Source organism: Phytophthora cinnamomi, assembly GCF_018691715.1.
Source record: "Phytophthora cinnamomi strain GKB4 chromosome Unknown Contig46, whole genome shotgun sequence".
Lineage (NCBI taxonomy): Eukaryota > Oomycota > Peronosporomycetes > Peronosporales > Peronosporaceae > Phytophthora > Phytophthora cinnamomi.
In genome coordinates, this window is record NW_027150979.1 from 486,679 (window position 1) to 507,283 (window position 20,605).

Below are 20,605 nucleotides of genomic sequence, written 5' to 3' on the forward strand. Positions count from 1 at the left end.
AACTAAAAGACGTGGGGGTGGGGGTAGTGGCAGCCCTACCACACGCCGGGTGGCTTCGCTACCACCAGCAACCCTTGCGAAACCTACAATACATTGATTAAGCGCGACGTTACGCTGTTGCGCGAGCTAAAGGTGGATGCGCTGAGGGTTCGCCTGCTAATCCTTTGTCGGGCTGAGATTGTGCGAGTGCTACCGATTCTGACTGCCCCTGCGTTCGACGATCGTCTGGTGAGGTGTGCCAATGCGCTTGGGCAAGCTGGTCTTCTGCGTGAATGCCGCCCATGCCACAATAGCATCGCATAGCTGCTGGGTAACTCGAGGGAACGAGGGAAGGCAACAACATTGTTGTGCTACTAGCACCGAGGGTTTATGACGTACATGAGAAAAGTTTAAGCGAGAGTCTTCTTGTGACAGTCGAACTTGGAGTCGAAACTGCGCGGGTAGAGCGCCTCGATGTGCCAGCCACTGGTTGGTAAGTCGATGTCTCCGCGCGAGCGTTCCCTCGCCGCGCGTTCTTCAAAGGAGGTTGTTGCATGCATTTGCTCTACGCGTTGGGGTTGCTGGTGACGTCGACGCGTCCGGTCGTGAGACGCTGGTCTATCGAGGACCAATCAACCGGAAGCGCAAGGGCCTTGGTCCAGGTGCCGGTCGGCCTACGCCAGACGGACCTCCACTATTCCTATAGTGAGATAATGGTAGCTGAATGAATGAAAGAACAGTGGTTAACAAAACAATACAAGCTACCAATACCTTAGCTTTTGAAATACGTTAGTTCAGTCTATCGACGCCAACATCAAGCAAGTCCTTATACGAGATCGTGTATTTCCAGCTACCCGCATCACCACCCTGCACCCGCTCGCCAAGGGGGAGTCGTCGTGGCCATGAATATCTTGTGCGACATCTGGCTGATACTGTCGTGCAGTATGTACATGCTATCCTCCGGGTCCTCTGGGGTAACGGAGTTGCACGCACAAGTGGCTAGAGACACCTGTGGTTTTAACAGACATGTGTGTGCTAGAAGGGCAGATACTTCCTCGCCTTGATGTGAGGCACGCCAATAGCTACATTTGAAGTGGTCCACCACAATGAGTGGTCCACCCACCCCAAGCATCTTGTTGGCGAAAGCAGCATCTTTCTATCAGTCAGTGACGTACATGTAGACGGGGCTCTGCCAACCAATCGTTGGCACGCCCCTATCATAGATAGTAAAAGATTTACAGGGAATATCAATTTAGAAATAACGCAGTTTTCATTTTAACCCAAACTAGCGACTTGGAGTCTTTATTTGATGTAATCTATACTCGTGAACTCGTGTATAGTTAATTCAAGCTGAAGTTTACCTTACGCTCCCTCATATACGTTCCCGCATGTGTAAGCCGTAGTAGTGAGTCAAAGTAGGGCCGGTATACTCAGCGTCTTCCTACCAGCCGTTGACGTCGTGCGGCAGGTCCTGGTGGGCGCTATCACAGGCTAATCGCTGCCTAGCAGGTTTTTGATGTCATCTTGCGAGTCTTCGTGAGTAGCATCACCGTTCTGCACACCTGATCCGACATCTCGCAGGTCCAGGAGGCGATGCTGCAGTCCCGTGTGTGCGCCCAGCAGTCTCCCCAGTGCAGTTCCTTGCCGTCTACCCGGTGCTGGCCCACGCCGTGCAGCTGTAGTTCCCGCTGCCACTGTCCAGCAAGTCCACTGTCTATTCGAAGCTCATTGCCAACAGCACGCAGATCACGGTGGACGTGGTTGCGGTCCGCCTGCGCATTTTTTGTGTACGCCGCCTACGTGTTTTGGTTGGGCCCGCTGCTACGGCACTACGGTGCCAGTGCCCGGCGGCGTTACTGCCGAGCCAATCTACGTGGACGTTTGGTCCAGCGGGAGGCGCCGTTCTCCAGAAAGTTCGCGCGGACGTTCCAGTCATGTAGCACCTACTTGAAGTTGTCCAGCTGGCCGTGGGGGACGGGCACGTGGTCCTCATACTTCTCGCCCTCGCATCCTTTCAGCACTTCAACGCGTCGCCCCCAGCAATATTGCCTTCGTGACTACGCCTCCGTTGGCTTCGGTTGGGATATGCCTCGCGGTGATTTGTTTTGAGGAAGGGGGAGATGCGGGGGGGGCGAAGGGGAGGGGGGCTTTGGGGTAGACTCCTGGTATTTGCTGGGAGAGGTGGGGTTCGATTTGCAATGTGATAGTGTATGATTTGCAGTGATCAGCACAGAATCTACAAGTGTTTATAGGATTTCCTCGAGCGTTACTACAAAATTATTTGTTTTGATGGTATAAAATCGTATGATTTACCCTAAACCGAAGATGGGTTTTGCAAGATACTCAGTACATATTTTGTACTTCCCCGTGGAATTGTTTGTGGCGGTAACCGCTCCGTACCGTGAAAAACGGCGAAGATGCAACGTCGTAAAAAAAAGCTTTCAAATATAAATGTAAAAAATCCATTGACCCCTAGAAACCGTAAAACGTTTGACACATACAAACGTCAGGACTAAATACCAGTATTTATAGTACTTTATCGGTAATGTTGCATCTTCGTTGTGCGTTGCATCTTTGCTGTTATTTACTGTACCTTCATTAAACAAAAACACTTCACTCGTTTGAGCCCACGTCAGCAGGAAACTCAGAACGTCAATGCACCCACGATCCAGCGCAACACTCAATGCTGCACTGATGCTTGCTGAGTCGCTTGCAGGGTTCAGTAAGCCGACAAGCTTGACACAACCTGCCGTTGCGGCAGCACGAAATATTTTACGAGTTTTGGAAAGGTCTCTGTTCGTGATCATTCTGGTGATATGGAGACGGTGATCGCGTACTGCGAGATACATCGCTGGTGTTGCGTCTTTCGTGGCGGCGCTATTCCAGAGTATGATCTCCGCTATTTGGACGTGCTTTTACTTCAGTGCTCTTTGCAAGGCCAAGCTTGTGTCAAAATCACCGGGATGCAATGCCTCGGCTACCTTGATGTCATTTCTCGCTGTCGCCCGCTCCGCCATCGTTTTAAGAGTTATTGGGTCGATTCAAGGCCGAAGAAAACTAGCGACCTCAGCTCGCTCTATCGGGTTCGACAAATGTGATGGCTGACACTGTAGCCACGAGATAGATATTTGAGCAGTGCCCGATCAGCCAATGGACCACGTCGCCAAGCGCATTGTCTGCAGCGTCGAATAATGCGACCGGGCTAACCACAAATGGCAGCAGTTTACGACCAGACGCTAGCAGCTGTATTTACTGTACCTTACTAAAATAAAGTACAGCTCATGTTGAGGCGAACCCCGTTAACTTGAGCACGACATGGGCACCGGTGGCGTCAATTGTCTGGTGACGCGGGACCTCGAAATACACCGCAGTTTCGTCCATCAAAACGGTGTGCTCGAGATTTAGCGAGTGGATGCGCGGTGACAGGAACTCCATAAAACTCACGTCTCTGTCCCTCAGCACGTCGTCCGTGGGCTGTCAGATTTGTCGTCCGGCGTAAGGATAGACCATACCGACGCATGTACCCGTCCACCCTCTGTTTCGACCTGACAAAGCTATCGTACCAGACGCTCAGACTGACTGAGCTGATTCCCTGTGTCACCGACCATGCTCCGAGAGACTTTCCTCTTGTCGGATTGAAGGAAGAGGACTTCATCAAAGATCATGTCGTCCACTTCAGCCAACCGAGGCTTCACACCAGCACGCTTCAATCGGAGATTGGAGACAGGGGAGTTCTTAATAGAGCCCCTCTGCTTCAACCAATAGTAAATCCGAGCCGCTGAAACTTTCCTGTCGCACTCATTTTGGAAGTAGTTGGTTGATTTCACTGGGTTCTTGTCGTGCTTCTCGATCGAGATAACGACTGCCCTTTTTCAACCATGATTTTGGTGACGCGGGATAGGGACATAGTGTGGCTTGGAAGAACTTGGGTGGGTGCTTGTCGGAGGTGGTGATTTTGGAGTTATGGAGGTTGATGATGACAATGCTGAGCAGTGTGATGCACAACCCGCCATTGTTGATTGAAGAATACAAATTGGTGTAGGTACAAATAGCTTTGCATACTCAACAATTTCTATCAGATTTGAGAGGACGTATTCAATTCGGGAAGAGTACGCTACTTGGTGTTATCCGTTATCTGCGAGATATGGTGAATCCCACAGACGAAACAGGCAAATCCATTGACGTCAGTCGGTGAAACCCGAGAAAATGTTAGTTATACCTGTTCGAATCTAACCAACACCATTCAGCCAACACCATTCAGCCAACACCATTAGACAAGAGACGAGCTTCAATGAGGTATAAACGAGTAAAGGTCAGCAATATAAAAGTAGCGCAACTACGTGAGGTCCACACAAAAAGCCACTCGTTCTTCGTACAAGCCAAGTCAAGCAGCAGCGGAGCCGGCGCCCTGCCGCTCAGGTACGACGGCGCTGACGGATTGACATCAGAATGATCGAGAGCAGCGCGGACAACATCGGCGACGCCGCCACAGACAGCGTCGGGACAAGCGCAGCCGTAGGACGCACACTTGCACAAGCGTCTCCACCAGCACCTTCACCAACAGCTGCGCTCCCGTGTGCGCTTGGGAGAGTCCAATCTTCACGTGTCATTGCTGCTGGTGAACGTGTTGGTGGTGACGCGACTATCAAAAAGTATAGTGCCGGGCCCCAGTACGAGATTCGAACTGGGTAATGCAATTTTACCACGCCGACTTAGTGTACTTTGACCATGACGCTGCAACAAGGGTGTCCGATCCAACCATGTGGTGCAGAGTGAGATTGAAGGAGCTCATGAGCCTAAGGTTGACTTCAAGGACACCGGTCAGGCCTACGTCACGAATTGCATGATGTCAATGCTGTTCCTACCGTAGTTCCACTTTCACTACCGGTTATGTTCAACTAACCCGGTCTCTCTAGATGATCGACTTGGCCTGATAACAGCAGCTCATATGGTTTTGTAGTGGTAGGTTCTGACGGAGAGCCTTCTCGTTTACGTACGTTCTACGCAGCTTGGGGTGACGTACATGATTTTGAAGTCTACAATCGCAGAAAGGTGGTAGTAGTTGTGAAGTCGATTGTGGAAATATCCCTGGACGATGAATTCACTGTAGATTATGGTGGATTTGTGGTTTGAGGGTGTGTGTGAGAGTGACGAGTGTCGCGGAGATATTATCAAAGAAGAGCGGCGTAACTCGATAAATATATACTTAGATAATAATGCATTTTAATATCCACGCGGTTAACGAGTTGGCAAATACACTGGGCGCCTTCCATAACCGTGCAAAAACGGTTTTATGGAAGATTTTTAATACCACTTTTAATGCTAGGGTTAGATGACATGAAAGGTGCGTGCAGGCGGGCGGGTCAAATTCGAACTACCGAAACCCCACTAAAATGTGTTTAATCTGGTCGCCCTAAAGTGTCTCTTTCTGATATATTCATACGCAAGAATAGGTCAGTTGATTTGGGACTACGTGACGAGTCCGGGGTGAGCTTGCTGATCTTCGGCAGGCGCGAAGATCGCTTGTCAAATCTGACGGGAGCGCGCCATGCACGATGCAGGGATGCTACTCACGCTTGCCGCGCATATGAGGTCGAGGGAGCGGCTGGCCTTGGAGCTGAAGGTGTTGCGTCCAAAGTTTCATGAGGAGAAGCTGCGAGATGAGCGTCGTCGGTCGCTTCGTGTCCGCCACTACGCCACGCTGGACTGCATTCCCGACCCTCGCGAGTCGGACTGGATGAAGTTGTGGGATAATGGCTCGGACGAAAACTTCATACATTACACCAGTCTGGATAGGTATTACAAGGCGTACAGTGCGTGCGTAGCCAGGGTTCTCATGCAGTTCGTGTTGCCAGGTCATCCTTTTGCCTTCTCCTGAAACACTTCTCACAATTCTACAAGCTACCGGGCTACAGTCCTAAGGAGGGCGCCCGCCGCGCCTCCGCCACAAGCATCAGGCGCTTGGATCTCTGTTGATGTTCTACGTGGACTCGCACCACGAAAAGTTAATGTGTGTCTACTTCGGGGCTTCGCCATCGACACTAAGCCGTGTCCTGTCCAGTGCCGAAGAGGCATTGTGGAAAGCCTTGAACTCTTTCCACCCCGCGCGCGTAGTGTGGCCGTCGGGAGACCGCCAGCGCGCCTTGGCAAGGCTTATCGCCCTTCGTGAGCCCCTGTTGCAATTCACGTGGGGGTTCATCGACGGCAAAAATCTCAAGGTGCTTGCTTCGCTTAAGCTCGCGACACATGTGATGTTGCTAACGACTATCATGTGTGGTGTGTTCTGTGCCTCGTTGCAGGTATTTCAGCCTGCAGACGCTGAAGTGCAGAACGCGTTCTACAACGGTTGGTTGCACAACGTGTTTGTTACTGGGACGCTCTGCTTTAGTGCAGACGGATTAATTGTGTGGGCCCACCACAACTGCCCGGGCTCCTGGAACGACGCAGAAAATTGTGTCGGCTTTCGGCACAACCTGCTGGACCCCGAGTTGTGCCCGGATATGCGGTACGGCGTGGTTGCGGACAGCGCGTTCCCGTGCTCCGGCCGGATGACCGGAAGGATCCTAACACCTCTTAAGGAAGGTGATCTCGGACGTTTGCTTCCGTCGGTGCGTGAGTCTGCAGAAATCTTGTCGGGCGCGATAACGTGTATTCGGCAGTCTGTGGAGTGGGGCATGGGCTCCGTGGAGAAGGTCTACAAGGGGTTGCTGCTACCGCATCCACCCGACCTGGACAAGCGAGCGCTCCGCCTTGACAACCTTTTTCGTCTGTCGAACTACCGCGTGCGTGCACTTGAAATCAGCCAGATCCGCACCACGTACTTTTATGGCATGCAGGACAATCAGTAACGCGTAAGCGTCGTGTTTCAAATTGATATGCAATATGAACTCCGTGACCGATGTATCACTACTTCCTCATGCTCGCGAACATGAGCATCATTTGCTCGTGGCGGTTCTTGGCCTCTTCCCGATTCAACTGCAGCCGCTCCTCGTAGCGGCGTCGGCTTTCCTCTCTGTCCTTCTCCTGCTGCTCTGCGCGGAGTTTGTCAGCTCTACTCCTGTCTTCACGCTCAAGTCTGGCCTCTTCCCGCTCGATTTTTCGTTGAGCCTCGGTGGCGGCCATGTCCTCCCGACAGATTTGCTCGCGCTCCTCACGGTGACGCCGGTCGGCTGTTTCTCTTGCCTCTCGGTCCTCGCGCCGACGGGCCTCCTCCGCCGTTGTTTTTCGTTCCGCTTCTTCACGGAACAACAGCATCATCTCCATCATATCGCTTCGTCCCGACGACTCCTTCTTTTCCACTGCTGACAGACTTTTTTCAAGGTCTGACAGCTTACGCGATGTGCGGCTACGCTTCGACTTGCTGTACGACGTGTCTGCAGACGGCTCACTAGTAGCGCGCTTTGTGAGTTGAGTAAGGTTGTCCCTGACGACTCGAAGATCCTGTCCTCCAAGACGCGCAGAGGTCGCAGATAAGTTATTGTTTGCCTTCTGCTCGCGTTCATCATCTGTAGCCTTCGACGGATCTCGGCGCAGAGGTGTTCGTGACGGGCTTGTCAGAGTCGGCCGGGCTTCGGCAGCTTTCCGCCTGGGGCGGCCGGTCTGCTTGCGTTTGGGGGTGGCAGGAACCGCCCCGGCCATTTCAGTGGGAGCAAAATTGCCCGAGTCCTCGACTGGCGTCGCTTTGGGCTTGTCTTCGTCTACATCCCCTCCTGAAGACTCTTCTGAAGGCCAAACTCGCGGGCGAACCTCACGTCGATGGTGGAGTTATCCCGCAGCAGAATAATACCAGTGGGAGCGTCAGGGACAGACGACTCGTTTTGCTCTGCACCAGCACCAGCTGCTTCTGCGACCTCGGTGCGTTCCGGCGGGGAGTCTTCTTCTTCTTCCTGTTCCTCGGAGCCCGAACCATCCATACCGGCCTCACGTCGCGCCCTCGCATCCGCGCTAAACTCGCGCGTAATCTTGTCCATTTGCGCTCGAGCAGCGGCTGCTACATTCTTCAGTAGCTCGGGGTCATCCGTGCCGTCGTCCAGCCCGTCGTCCATGGTTCTCACTGATGTGTCTTCGTCGAGCTCCTTCTGAGCTAGCTTAGCCACCGCGATGTGCACGGGTACCGAGGCCTTGCCAGTGGGTTTTGGCGTGGCCGCAGCCTCCTTGAATTTCCTCTTGAGGGAATTTGCATCGCGCTCGGGCCATGTTCTCGGGTGAGCCTTGTCGAAGGCAACCTTCACTCTTTCCCACTGGTATTTGCCGAGCGGCTTCATCTGCTGCACGATCAAGCTAAGCAGGAGCACCTCCTGCTTACTGTAGTTCTTGTAGCCCGACTTCCTGCCCTGTTGCACATCATCCACACAACCAACTCAGACGTTAGTCCCTGAATCGACGGCGTGGTCGACACGGCAAGTCCGAGAGTAAACCTTCGCCATCTCTCCCTCTCTCCGTCAAAGCCAGAATGGTGCCTGAAGAAGCACTACGTTTTTGTATTGAGATCTTCGAAAGTTCCCTATACTAACATCAAGTACATTGCACCGAAGCTACGGCGCGAATCAAATGCACATGCCAGGGGCGCGCACCGATGGCTGGCCTTACAGGTGCTGCAGGTGGCGGTGCTGGCAGCCCCACCAACCACATCTGCAGATAAACAACAGCTGGTCTCCGTAAGACACGGTGATTTCCTGCCCCGGCATGATATCCTGCAGCGTCACCAAGATGACAGCTAGGTCTTGGCCCACACGGACCTTCTGGAAGCGGCAGTTCGGGTTGCAGGGGTGGTTCACGAACCTCATGAGCGTCCCACACCAAAGAGCATCGATACCGATGCTCTTACCATCCACAGAGGGAGTGTCCAGCAGCATCCTGTAGCCGTTCTCAACAGCGGCACGTGACTCCAGGTCCCCCAGCTCGGTTAGATAACCGCGATACTCGCCGATGACCTCCCCAGCTTGAATCAACTCCGCCGACGTAACTCCAAACTCATACGACGACCTCCGCGCGCTGAGCACGAGGTTGGGGTTTTGCGAGAGCGCGTTGCCACACTTGCCCCCAAAACTGCAATTTTCCTCCACACAGCAGCGGTTGCATAGAGCGTTTCGACAGCTCAGAGCATCGCAGCGCTCAGAGCATCCACAAGGTTTCCCAATCAAGACTCGCTCGAAGCGGTATTCGCGAGGATTATCGTTCTTCTTGAGCGGGGTAACGAAGATTGGCCAAGCGGCGGGTCTCCACTCCTCGGTCACAACTTGTTCGAGCGGTTCTTGCTGGGAACCCGGCAGAGACTGAGTCAGCATTCTCTCCGAGCTGTCGCTCTCGTCCTCATGCCCATCGTCGCTTGCAGTGCTCGAAGGACTTGAAACCACGGAGCGAGTGGACTGTAATGACAGACGACGAGTGCGATCCGACGGATACCCAGATTGCGTCCCCCATGATGCAATCGTGGGCGTATACGACGACGCCGAGTGCGCACTGGTTACGCATGTGACCAGGGGAACCGTAAAGTCTTCGACGGCATGCCCCGCGAGGGTAACAACGGCAGGCTCGGTCGGAGGTCTCGGACGGATCCCAACAGCGGATGTCATTGACCAGCCCGCTCCTCCTGACGGATATTCGCGCTTCGTCTGGGTCAGAGTTCCGGACGCGCTTGTGCGGCGAATCTTCTTACTTGTGCTAGCGCCAGCAGGACTACATACAGACTCATCGCCAGCGGCCTCCGAAGACGAGCGCTTGCGAGTCTTGCTCAGCGCCGTCATCACTGCAGCACAAGACAAAGATCAGCCAGAGCAGAGAGGTCAGCGCCCACAGATACGACACACCTTTCTGCGTGGTCCGAGCTGAATTCGCCACCGCCCTGCCGATTCTCGAATGCGAACGCGCCAGCGCGGCAATTTTCGCGCCTGCGCAAGATCCCCAGTTCAAACAGGGTTGCACGTTTAAGGTGTTGAAGTTGGCTTATCCACGGAGGTTTGTATGCTTTTATGGGGTTGCTGAATAAGGTGCACATTAAACATTAAAATCCGTCATTAAAGCCGACTTTTTTGATCGACCCAGACATATGGGCGACCAAACAACGTTTTATGACTGTCGTTTAATACGCCTTTTAATGCACCTTTTAATGCTGAGGTTAGGGTTGCACAAACCCGTTTGTTTAATGACGGTTATGGAAGGCGCCCACTGCATCTTCAAATCAAATAAAAACAACAGAGAAACCAAATGAATGGACATGCAATACATCTTTACATCTTAAGAATTTGGCGAATGCGTCTTTGAGGGTTACAGTGGAAATGTTGAATTCGAGTGGAGATTAATCTCCAATATTGGGTTCACATGCAAGTTGTAAAAAAACGTACTCGCTCTCCTCTTGCACTACTTCGTCTCGTATTGGCTTACGTGAGGCCGCGAGTTCCAGCAAACATTCTTGGTGCTCCTGTAAATAGCCATTGGGGGCCACCACGTGTTTCCCCCGCTGCGCGAATGTTGCATTTGGTTGCGTTGCAGACGTGTTGCGACAATTCGCATCTAGTTGCCTTCGTAACCGCGTTTAAGGAGTTTGGAGTATGATGCACCACATAATTTTATTTCGGTTCGACGTAGGCACGATTCCAAAAACTCGACTTCGTCCCGTGGATCATAATATTCGTCTTCGGTGACAATACTTCCATCACGAGGTGGCTGCCAATATCTCCCTCGTACGCCTTACCGGACGGAGTGCGCAGAATCCTTTCGCCAGTGACTTGACAAGATGTCGGAGACACGTCTTTCCGCGACTGGGCATACGAATGGGCCTTACCGTCTCCTCGCAATCTACAGAATATCCAAAATCGACCGTCCATCTTCAAGTTGTAAGTAACTCAATAGAGCAGACAGTGCACAAAATGAATGGTCGATGGGGGCAGGGCGCAGTGTGATATCATAGGCGGTGGTGAATGATGTCAGTGGTACTGTTTTATACATAACGGTAGTTTGGGTGGTGATCACGGTACTATTGGACCAACAACGGTACTGTATCAATAAATAAAGTACCGTTACGGACTCATGAATACCGTTCAAATCACAGTCGCACCTTTTCGTGTGAAATGCAACCGAATCACAGTTTTGTTGACCTCAGACACAATATGCGTCCAATACAAACATCAGTGTACAATTGTGTTGCTCTCGTTACGGCGGTTTGAGACTGACAACGCACGGTGTCGTACGACCTCTTTAGATTTGTTCCTATATACTGGCCATGCCAGCTCAATTTTACTTTTGTTTCCCTCAGACACAATATGCGTCCATTGCAGACATGCAGTATATCATTATATTGCTCTCGTTACGGCGCTTCGAGACTGACTACGCAACCTGAATCTCTCTGATCTTCATTCCACATTCGGAGTGATTATTAGCTTGTAGATTAGAAGTGATGGGGCCTACCAAGTCAGCGCGGGTCCAACAAACCGAGGGCACTCTTCAGTGAATTTTCTCGGTGGAACCGCTTCTGCGCACCACTGAGTTTGAGTCGCTAGGGGAGGGGGGGGGGGGGTGCTCGTAGATTGACAACTTGCGATACGCACCACATCGTCCATGTACACTTGCATAGTACAAACATTTAGCACATCATATGGGTATTCACCGCATTGTACGGTGATTTCCCGAGCTTTGTGGTGCTGGAACAGATTTATGGTGTATCTACTGTACCGTTTGGAAAAAGTCACGCGCCCTCGTGATATCCACATACCAAATCTGTGTCCGCATCACCAAGTACTACCTAGCTTAGCAGCAGCTGCTGCGTCATAGCCGTTGGCACATGACGTAAAATTTGCATGGGTGGTTAGTTCTGGTTGGACCGCTAGCACACAGCCCTCTTTCCAAACTTCTCACCACGGCGTACACACGCTCGGTCACGCTGCGGTAGCCGCTTCCACGTCCAGCTGCCACACCCCGAGCAGAAGCGTCCACACCCCGAGCAATGGCGCGACCCCAAGAAGTGGCTCGACCCACCACGACGACACTACCCGAGCAGCAGCAGCGCGACCCCGGGCTACAGCGGCACGACCTTGGGTAGCAGCAGCGCGACCCCGGGCTACAACGGCACGACCTCGGACAGCAGCAGCGCGCGCAGAAGTACGACCTCCACCAGCACAACCAGGAGGCCGTCCAGCGGCGCGATCTTCAGCAGCGTTGTGGTCTGCAGCAGCAGCGACACGACCAGCCGCAGCACGCCTTGCAGCAGTGGAGGCGGTGTGCGGCCGAGGCAAGAGGAGGACGAGGGGCTCCCACGGTTTCGGAAACGGCGGGTAGTGCCAGCAGCATAATAGGTGCTTCACTGTGGCTGGTTAGTACGTAATATGAAGGGGGGTTCGAAGAGAGCGCTATTTATGTTTTATGGTTACACCTGTCGTGTGCAAGCAAACGTTAAATGAAATAAAAAGCCTAGTTTTCAAGCCAATTTTCAAAGAAGTATTTTCGCGGGTGATGGGCAATTATCGCCGTCAATCGAACGTGACCGAACTTGGCGAACGCATGCATTACATTGACGGAAGACTCAATTTTCATGTAACCCGTGTACATGACGAATGGGAAATCAGGGGCGGTGGCTGGCTTGCACTCCAGTCGCTTCCGGGAGGCCCAGATCAGGCACCGCACCACGATTTCCCGCTGTTTGAAATTTCGAAAGCTCTAGTTCAGTGTGAACTGGTGCAACGCTCAATCGCCGTTGGTCTTTTGGATGAGACACTGTTTCATGTGTATCCCGGCTGTGTTGGTGGTAACGTCAATAAAAGCACGCGGACAGCGCTCGTACTACAACGCGGAGACGTGCTATTTTTTGCGATCTTGTCCACGCTGGAGCTGCGGTTGTTGCGGAAAATGTCGCCTCGATTGCTACGTGTGTGTTAAGGATATTAGCTAGAAACCTAATTCAACTGAAGTCGTGGTTTTAGAGACGTTCATCGCCCCAAGTGCCTCGTGGCGATGAACTCAAGCCGTGACCTGAGTGTCCACAAGCATGAGTGTGACGAGAAAGGTGAATACGTGTGTGAGAAATGCAACCAGGTTTTTCACTTGCGCATCTCGCTGAACACACTTCGCTCGCGTAACTGCCAGCTACATGCGATACGGATGGACAATGATCACGCGAGCCAAGACGAGAATGCAACGGGTGTTGAAGTTGGTGACGCTCATAGTAGGGAAGAGTGTCGATGAGAGCGTGGAGGTGGGGAGCGATGAGGGGAGAGAGAGAGAGAGAGAGGGTGTGGACAGTAGCCAGGAGGACAGCGGTCATGAGGACAGCAGCGAGAAGGACAGCGTAGAGGAGGAGAGTAGTGGAGCGGAAAGTGAGAACAGAGAAATAGTATTGCAGCTGTTTATAAAGTTGAATACACAATTCAATGCTTAGATTTCCGTGGCGGTGACCGATAGAAATGCGATGTCGGCGACCAGTTGAAACTCGGTGATGACGACCTTTAGAAATCCTGTGCTGGTGAAACACAATGCGGGGGAATGTTGAACGTGATAATGCGCACTTGCACATCTATTAGTCATTGTCATGTGTCGGGACACAGGGTGTACTGTAGGCTAGAGCCTTGGAGACTAACAGCGCTCGTCCCTTACTTGACTCTTCTAACGGAATATCAGTATCTGTGGAAATGCTGGAACCTGTGTTCCGTAGAGTTTCCTTACGCATCCCACTTTTGATCTTTCGAACTTCTCTGTTGGGGCGGTGAATCGGTTGTACTGGACGACTCATCGAATAGGTGTCCTGCCGGCGACAATGAGAGCTCTGCGACTGGTGGAGACTCGACTAATGCTTCTACAACTGAAGGTCCGGGAAATGCAGCTGTGGCGAGTGTGCGAGACCGCGATGTGACTAGCCCTACGTCCATTACCTCAATAATAACAACATTTTGGAGTCAGGGATACTCTACTGTTGTTGGTATTAGGAGTAAAAATTGACATTGTGCTCCGCGCAATAAACACAAGTCATCCGCGTCAATAGCTTCGTCTTCTGGGCAATCAGAACCGGCGTCAAATGGATGTGGACATGACAATCGATGCTACTTCGGCCCACACCGCTTTTCAGCTTGTGTTGGAGCGATTTATCGCGTGTGCGTCCCAGCATCCCTCGTGGAGTGTGCGCGAGCGGCTGTCTGTGCTTGAGTCGCAACCAGGCGCAGAGGCCGAGCACCTTCACCGAGATTTCTCGTCCAGTGAGACAATTGAAGCGATCAATGCGCGAGATTGGGTGCAGGCTTCGTTCTTGCTTGTGCTTGAGTCAGAAGCGGTTTTGACTGTTGTACCGGGGGGGTTGCGGGCAGTGCTCTAAGAGAAAATTGGATGGTTCTCGACGATATGCAACCCCGTGATATGCTCGTCTACAGAGGCGACCTGCCCCATGCAGAAGTGGCAAGCTCCAAGCGCAACTTACGCACTCAAGGGTGTGTGAATGTCGACGGCATCGATCACAATTCGGGGGTGGTTGGGCGTGCCGCGTGGGCGTTCTTCCTGTGCGTGCACTGCTTCAAGAGGTGTGACGGCAATCGAGCTCTATCCAACCACGTGCGGTACTGCAACGACAACCTGGACAAGGAGAAATCCGCTTAGAAGCGCAAGCAAAACAACGACAGAGGTGCGTATTGTAAGGAGTGCATGCATATTCTTGCACTACAACATTCACAACTGTCATGGCGCGGATGAAAGCGTCGGTAGTAGTGCAGGTGACAGCGCTGACGACAGCACCGAGGAGTAAGACGCGCAATGCAGCAGATGCAAAAGTAGGTAAACCACAACTCAATACATGAAATTGTATTCCTGCTTATCTTTTGTTTTGCATGTATCGTGGATCTGGGTTGTGTATCATGGATCAGTGTTGAAAATTATAGATCTGATTGGTGTTGTAAATTTATGGATCATGGATCCGTGTTGTAAATCAAGGATCCGTGTGGTGTTGTAGTTTTATGGATCAGTGATCCATGTTTTATATCATGGATCCGTGTTGTGTGTCATGAAATCAATTGGTGCTGTAGCGTTGTTGATCAAGGGTCTGGGTTGCCTATCGTGGATCCGACTGGGGGTACAGCTTCCGACTGGTGGTACAGCTTCTACAGTCATAGATTCATGTTGTCTGCCATGGATTTACATCGGCCGTCATACATCCTCATTTCTGCAATTTCTTTTGTAAGGGAATTTGCCAATTTAGTGCACTTTTCAAAGGGCATCAGTCAAGGCGCGGTAGCCGAAAGTCGACTGTGAGTTTCAGTGTGGAATATGCATGCCCAGACAAGTGTTTGTTTACTCTCTTCCATAGATTAATTCTGGTGTGGAGAGGCTCTTATTGGGTAATTTGGATAGATTGTAGTGAATGGCCTATTTCCTGCTGATTGCCAGTTTAGTGCTCCATTTTAGCTAGGACAGTGTTTCTTTCGTTCAGTGGTTAGGTAACCTATAATACACGATAAAAACGCAAACACATCAGTATTGAAAGGATATGTATCTTGGACATAATTTGTCATTTCGACAGTGCTGACAAGTCGGTTAACGCCGCTGGCTTATTGAGGGCCCTACGGGGAGCAGGGTTGTCGCGGGTTCGAGTCCCCTCGGACACGTTAATACTCCGCACTGTTATAAAGGTACGATTATCTGCTCAATTGTGTGTGCAATTGACTTACAGTAACTAACATTGTTTTGCCTGTCTGTCTTATCTCTTAACTAAACTATCGCTTCAAACAGCGATTGCTCGGGTGTGCCTGGAGCATTTTCAAAGTCCGTATGAACCGGTGTCAGTCGGGAACGTTTTTGCCGTGCATTTCGAGGCTTTGCTTGTAGGTTCTCTAGTAGTTCACGGGTTAGCAATCGCCCACCAACTGTCGCTGTTTTCCGCTTCCTGCCTTTCGTGCGTGGTGGTGGGAGGACGAGCAGCTGTTGTTGCACGGTTTCCTTCACGCGAAGCCAAGCGGCTTGCTTAATCGTTTCGAGCGAAATTCTCGCCCACATGGTGCATTCTAGCCAAGGATAGCGGAAAAGCCCGCATGCTTTGAAGCCGGCTTTGATGTTTGGCGTTTCCACGCCAGAGCCGCGAGCTTGATTGCTGTTTCTTGTCGATCTTGTAGTCACCACCATCGTTTGTAAACGCCTCAACTAACCCTCGCAGCTTTCCTTTAAATGACGCAAAGACAGCTGCGTCAAGGGGCTGAAACAGATGCGTGGCATTCGCAGGTAGGCATACCAGTTGAATCTGAAACGCATCACGTCTACCAACTCCACCGAGTAGTGCGAGCTGCATCCGTCCATGATAAGCAGCAGAGATCTAGCAACGCTACTTGGTACCGCGGCAGCAAAGAACCCAAGCCAGGACTGGAACAAAGTGCTGTTCATGAATTCAGATTCGGTTGTAGTCACCGCAAGAGAATTGGAGGAACCACTGCTCCTGCCGCACTGCATGCCACCACCGAGAGATGGAAGCTTATTCCGGCGTCAGTGTGCCAGACGTTGCTCGAACCACGAGCAGCGACGACCTTTTGGTCTTTGTACTGGTCTGGAACGCCGTTTCATCAACCTTAAAGACTCTCCGGGCTGTAATGGCCTTCGATATACAGCTTATGTCCGAGCTGGGTGCCGCTTCATAAAGCGCCTGTACGCTAACGCCAGTGCCCGTAGTCATCTCAGCGATCGCTTGGCCGGCTTTCCGATAAGCTGTCGCCCCATTATCCACTCACAAAGGTTTTGCTCTGCCTCAGCTGTCAGGCGTGGTTGAGGGCCACGTCGCTGAGACTCCATCGATTCGCCGTTCTTGCGCTTGCCTACCCACTTAATTAGCGTGCGGTACGGAATCTTGGTGCTCACGCTGACAGCTTTTGCCTTCTCGCCAGCAACAACTCGCTCCACGGCAGAATTTAGCTTGCTCTTGGTGTAGTCTCCGCGCTTCTTGGTCATGATACTCGGGGCGAGGTCAATTTGGTAGTGATAGTCAAATAGTTAAGCTCATGTCACTAGTACTAACTGCAAAAGCAGATGAGACGAATCGGGTGGTCGAGAGTTAGCCAACAGGAGCTGAATACATAATGGCAGGTTTTACGTTTTCGAATATTTCATCCAGTAATATACCAGTGCTCGTAGGTTTTTGGCGTGATTGGTCGTTTCTATTAGTGCACTAATATGCTTCTAGTGCACTAAAGTGGTAGATTCCCTTAAACGCGGATCCACAGTGGTTGTCATAAATTTTGATTGGCTGTCATTGATCCTCACGACTATTACTACTTATATATCATGGATACATGTTGTCTGTCATGGATCCGTGTTGTGTATCATGGATCCGTTTTGGTGTTACTGCTTTGTAGTCATGGATCCATGTTGTCTATCCTGGATATGCCTTGGTATTACTGCTTTGAAGGCGTGGATCCTAGTTGTATATCATGGATCCGTCTTGATATTACTGGTTTATAGTCATGGCCCCACGTTGGTTGTCATGGATATGGGTGATGTTGCATGGGAAAATCTCAAGATATGGACGATTTCGAGAGTGTATTGACGTCTGCAAGACGCATATAATGTCTGTTTCATACCCATGGCCACACAGAAGTGGCTTTGTTTTACTTATTGCTGTACGCTTCAAAGTTAGATGGAATGCGCCGCGTACCTCGCGGACCATAGCCAGCAACGTGTCGAAGAGCGTGGCGCTGTAAACCTCTACGAGCTCGTCGATCTTCAATTCTTTCTGGCTCAAGAATTCTAGCCGGGGGTCCACGAGGCGCATGGTGCCGACGAATCCACCAGTGATGGTGAAAATCGGTAGGTCGTAGTCCAACGCATGCATCCACTCTCTGATGTAGCGTGTGTGCACACGGAATGCCCAAGGTCATTTCATACGAACCTGTGCAGGGTTTGAATAGGGTGTCCATGCGCTGAAGTGACTCCACGCAGCGCAGCAACGCGTGCGTGTGAATAACACGGGTGACGGCAGCAAAAAAAGTTCCCGCACAGTTTTGCGGGCACGTACACTTCAGCATTGGAGCGGAGCACCCAGTGTCGCTCAATTGACTGTCTCGGCCTATGTCCCATGCGCGTATGTACTGTCAGCAAGTCGCCGCTAGATGTTCCCAGCCAACTCTTGTGCGTAGCGTGGTAGCCCACCACGCGTGATGTGGCGTGCATCCCGAAGTGCAGCACTCGATCAGTCCAACAGCGAACTATTCTGCGCTTCCAAATGTCGAGCCACACGTCGTCTATGTAGGCTGCTTCAACGGCAGGCAGGAAATGTAGCTCATGTCGGCGGAAGTGATAGTCTTCCTCCGTTGGTGCATACACTATGCGCAGAAAGGATTCGCAAAAGGTCTGATATCTTCTGAGTCCTGGAGTAGAGAGATAGCAGGGCCGATTTCTTTGGGAAAGGATACCCTGCGAGCATGGCCTGAACGTCTTTCATGATGTGCCACAGGCACAGCAACGCAGGCATGTCTGGGAAAACTACTTGAAGCGCGTTCAACAGCGCCAAGCCCCGATCGGTCAGAAACACTTGGGGAGGTGGAATTCCTTGCTCTGATAGAAGACGCTTCAGCAGTCGTAGAGCCCACTGGTAGTCGTGCTCTTCCTCACCGCTAAGAAGTATTCGAGCGACGTGAGTCATCGTGTTCATTACTGTCACCCCCGCAATGTTGAACAGGGGCATGTTGAATCGATTTGTGCAGTACGTGCAGTCCATGAGGATAACGTCATAGTTGCTGCGATAGATGTTGATGGCGTCGTTGTGAGCGAAAAAATAGATGCGTCAAGTGATGATGCTCGTCATACTGGTAGCTCACTTGAAATGGCCCATCATGTAGCTTCTGAAGTAGCCGCTCGATTCTTGACAGCCCTCCGAGCACAGCGCGAGTCGCACGATCTCTCTCGTTATACACATCGCGAGGTACTAGAAGAAGATCCGGGTCTTCTGCCAACAGACGTGTGATAGTCTGTCTCGCGGTAGTGCCAGTTTCTCCATCCACGGCAATCACTAGGCGAACAGCTTCCGTGTGCAAAGGTCGACGATGCATCGGGTGAGAAGCTGCGTGCGAGGATGGTGGGTGGTTGTGTTGAACGGCCCGGCCGCGATGTTGAAGCAGCCAGCCTACCTTGTCGTGATTGCATGTTTACGCACGAGGTAGACCTCCATGGGTCACCCACACTTTCCGGCGCTTACATTTGACCGCCCAGGCAGGTCTGAGCGCTCGCGTCGACTCCGTGAAACGCCGTGCCTATCGCGACCATAGCGGATGAGCCGCTTCTGGTGACGCTGTGTCGTATCTGGTCCCTTTGTACACAATGGCGTAGCCATGGGGGTGCGCGAAAGCGATCAGCGCGCGTTGGGCTTCCACTGGAATTCGGAACATTCGCTCCATCAGGCAAGGCATGCGCCAAATTACACTCCTGCTACCTACCGGCTAATAGCGGTCTCTCCAAAATGCTCTTTACGGGCAGGTTCGAATCGATCGTTCGTCATTCGAGCCGAGAGATCTAGTAGCGGTAGCAACGAGTCGCTCAAACTGGCGCTTGCAGCGGCTTGGCAGCTTGTCTGGATAGAAATCGTTGCGGCCGAAACGGTAGCGTGACGTGGAGCTAAGTAGTATAACTTCATCAGCCGAATTGATCAAAGTCGAAGGACTTTTTCGGGGCGGTGAAGCAGGATGGTTTAATTCCACTCTCTCACTAGGTATGGGGTCGCGACCTGTACCATGCAGACCCTAATTACACTGTGCGTCTAACCGCTCCGTGAACGTGTTTGGGTTCTGATAACGGCTGGTTCTTCCATACGTGGTACCAGCATCGATCTATCGAATCGCCGGATATGCCAACGTACATCAAAGTCAGCCTGCTGTAGTTTCCGAATACCGTTGGACTCAATGATTGTTATAATTTCATGCAAACACGGTCTCCCGTTAACAACTCGAAAATTACTAGTGCTAGCAGAGCGCTGGAGGAGTTTGTGTACTATCGTGCGACATCCATCCATAGCTTATCGGTTTTGTTTAGAGTCCAGATTGAAATGATAGAAGAGTATCGATGGCATTTCAAGCGGTGGAGTGTTATTGCAGCATTCAGTTCCAACAAAAGACTGAGAGCACGCGCAGCAGATATCCACCAGGGAAGTAGCTTTTGAAAAACAGTATAGAGGTCCCCTCTGCTAGTTCGGAGCCAACGTTTCACCTTGGCGAGCGTGCCCTCCACGGCCGATGTGTCCTGGTATCCAAAATGAGAATACTTGTTGGTCCAGCATTTGACTATCATTGTCTTGTACTTCCACCAATGTTGATCGTAAGGATAAAAATACTCCGAGCGGTAGCAACAAGTGGAAGCACATCATAAGACACCTGGTCTCGCTTCCATCTGCTGCTGATGCATTTTCTCTTGGGGAGCGAAAAAAAGACTGTGCTCGATAATTTCTCCCTCGATAACTGCTTCAAGCACACTGGTAGTTCCTTCAACGGCGTGGGGGAGGAGTCTGTTGACTTCGAAGGCTCCAGCTATGGCGGTGATGTATCATAGCTGTTGATGATGTTGTATTTTATGCGTCGCAATGCAGGTACACTTTTAGCACATCTCCGTTCCTTTTAAAACTTGATACAAAATATCCAATTTAAAGTCTATGGTGGTACCCACCACCGGAAGTGAGAGCGAAATCTAT

General features: G+C 51.6%; 2 protein-coding genes across 2 annotated transcripts; both read right to left on the reverse strand.

The window, feature by feature from the left end:
- Nucleotides 1-6,885: 6,885 nt before the first annotated feature.
- IUM83_12732 (Reticulocyte-binding protein 2 a) lies at nucleotides 6,886-7,617 on the reverse strand (the record flags this gene model as incomplete). The annotated part of the gene is made up of 1 exon (XM_067937376.1): nucleotides 6,886-7,617. The coding sequence occupies one exon, from the start codon at nucleotides 7,615-7,617 to the stop codon at nucleotides 6,886-6,888; it is 732 nt and encodes a 243-aa protein (XP_067790532.1).
- Nucleotides 7,618-7,676: 59 nt separating this feature from the next.
- On the reverse strand, nucleotides 7,677-9,266 carry IUM83_12733 (SET domain-containing protein 4; the record flags this gene model as incomplete). The annotated part of the gene is made up of 2 exons (XM_067937377.1): nucleotides 7,677-8,312; nucleotides 8,718-9,266. 2 exons carry the CDS (start codon nucleotides 9,264-9,266, stop codon nucleotides 7,677-7,679), a joined length of 1,185 nt encoding a protein of 394 aa, XP_067790496.1.
- Between the last annotated feature and the right edge of the window lie 11,339 nt (nucleotides 9,267-20,605).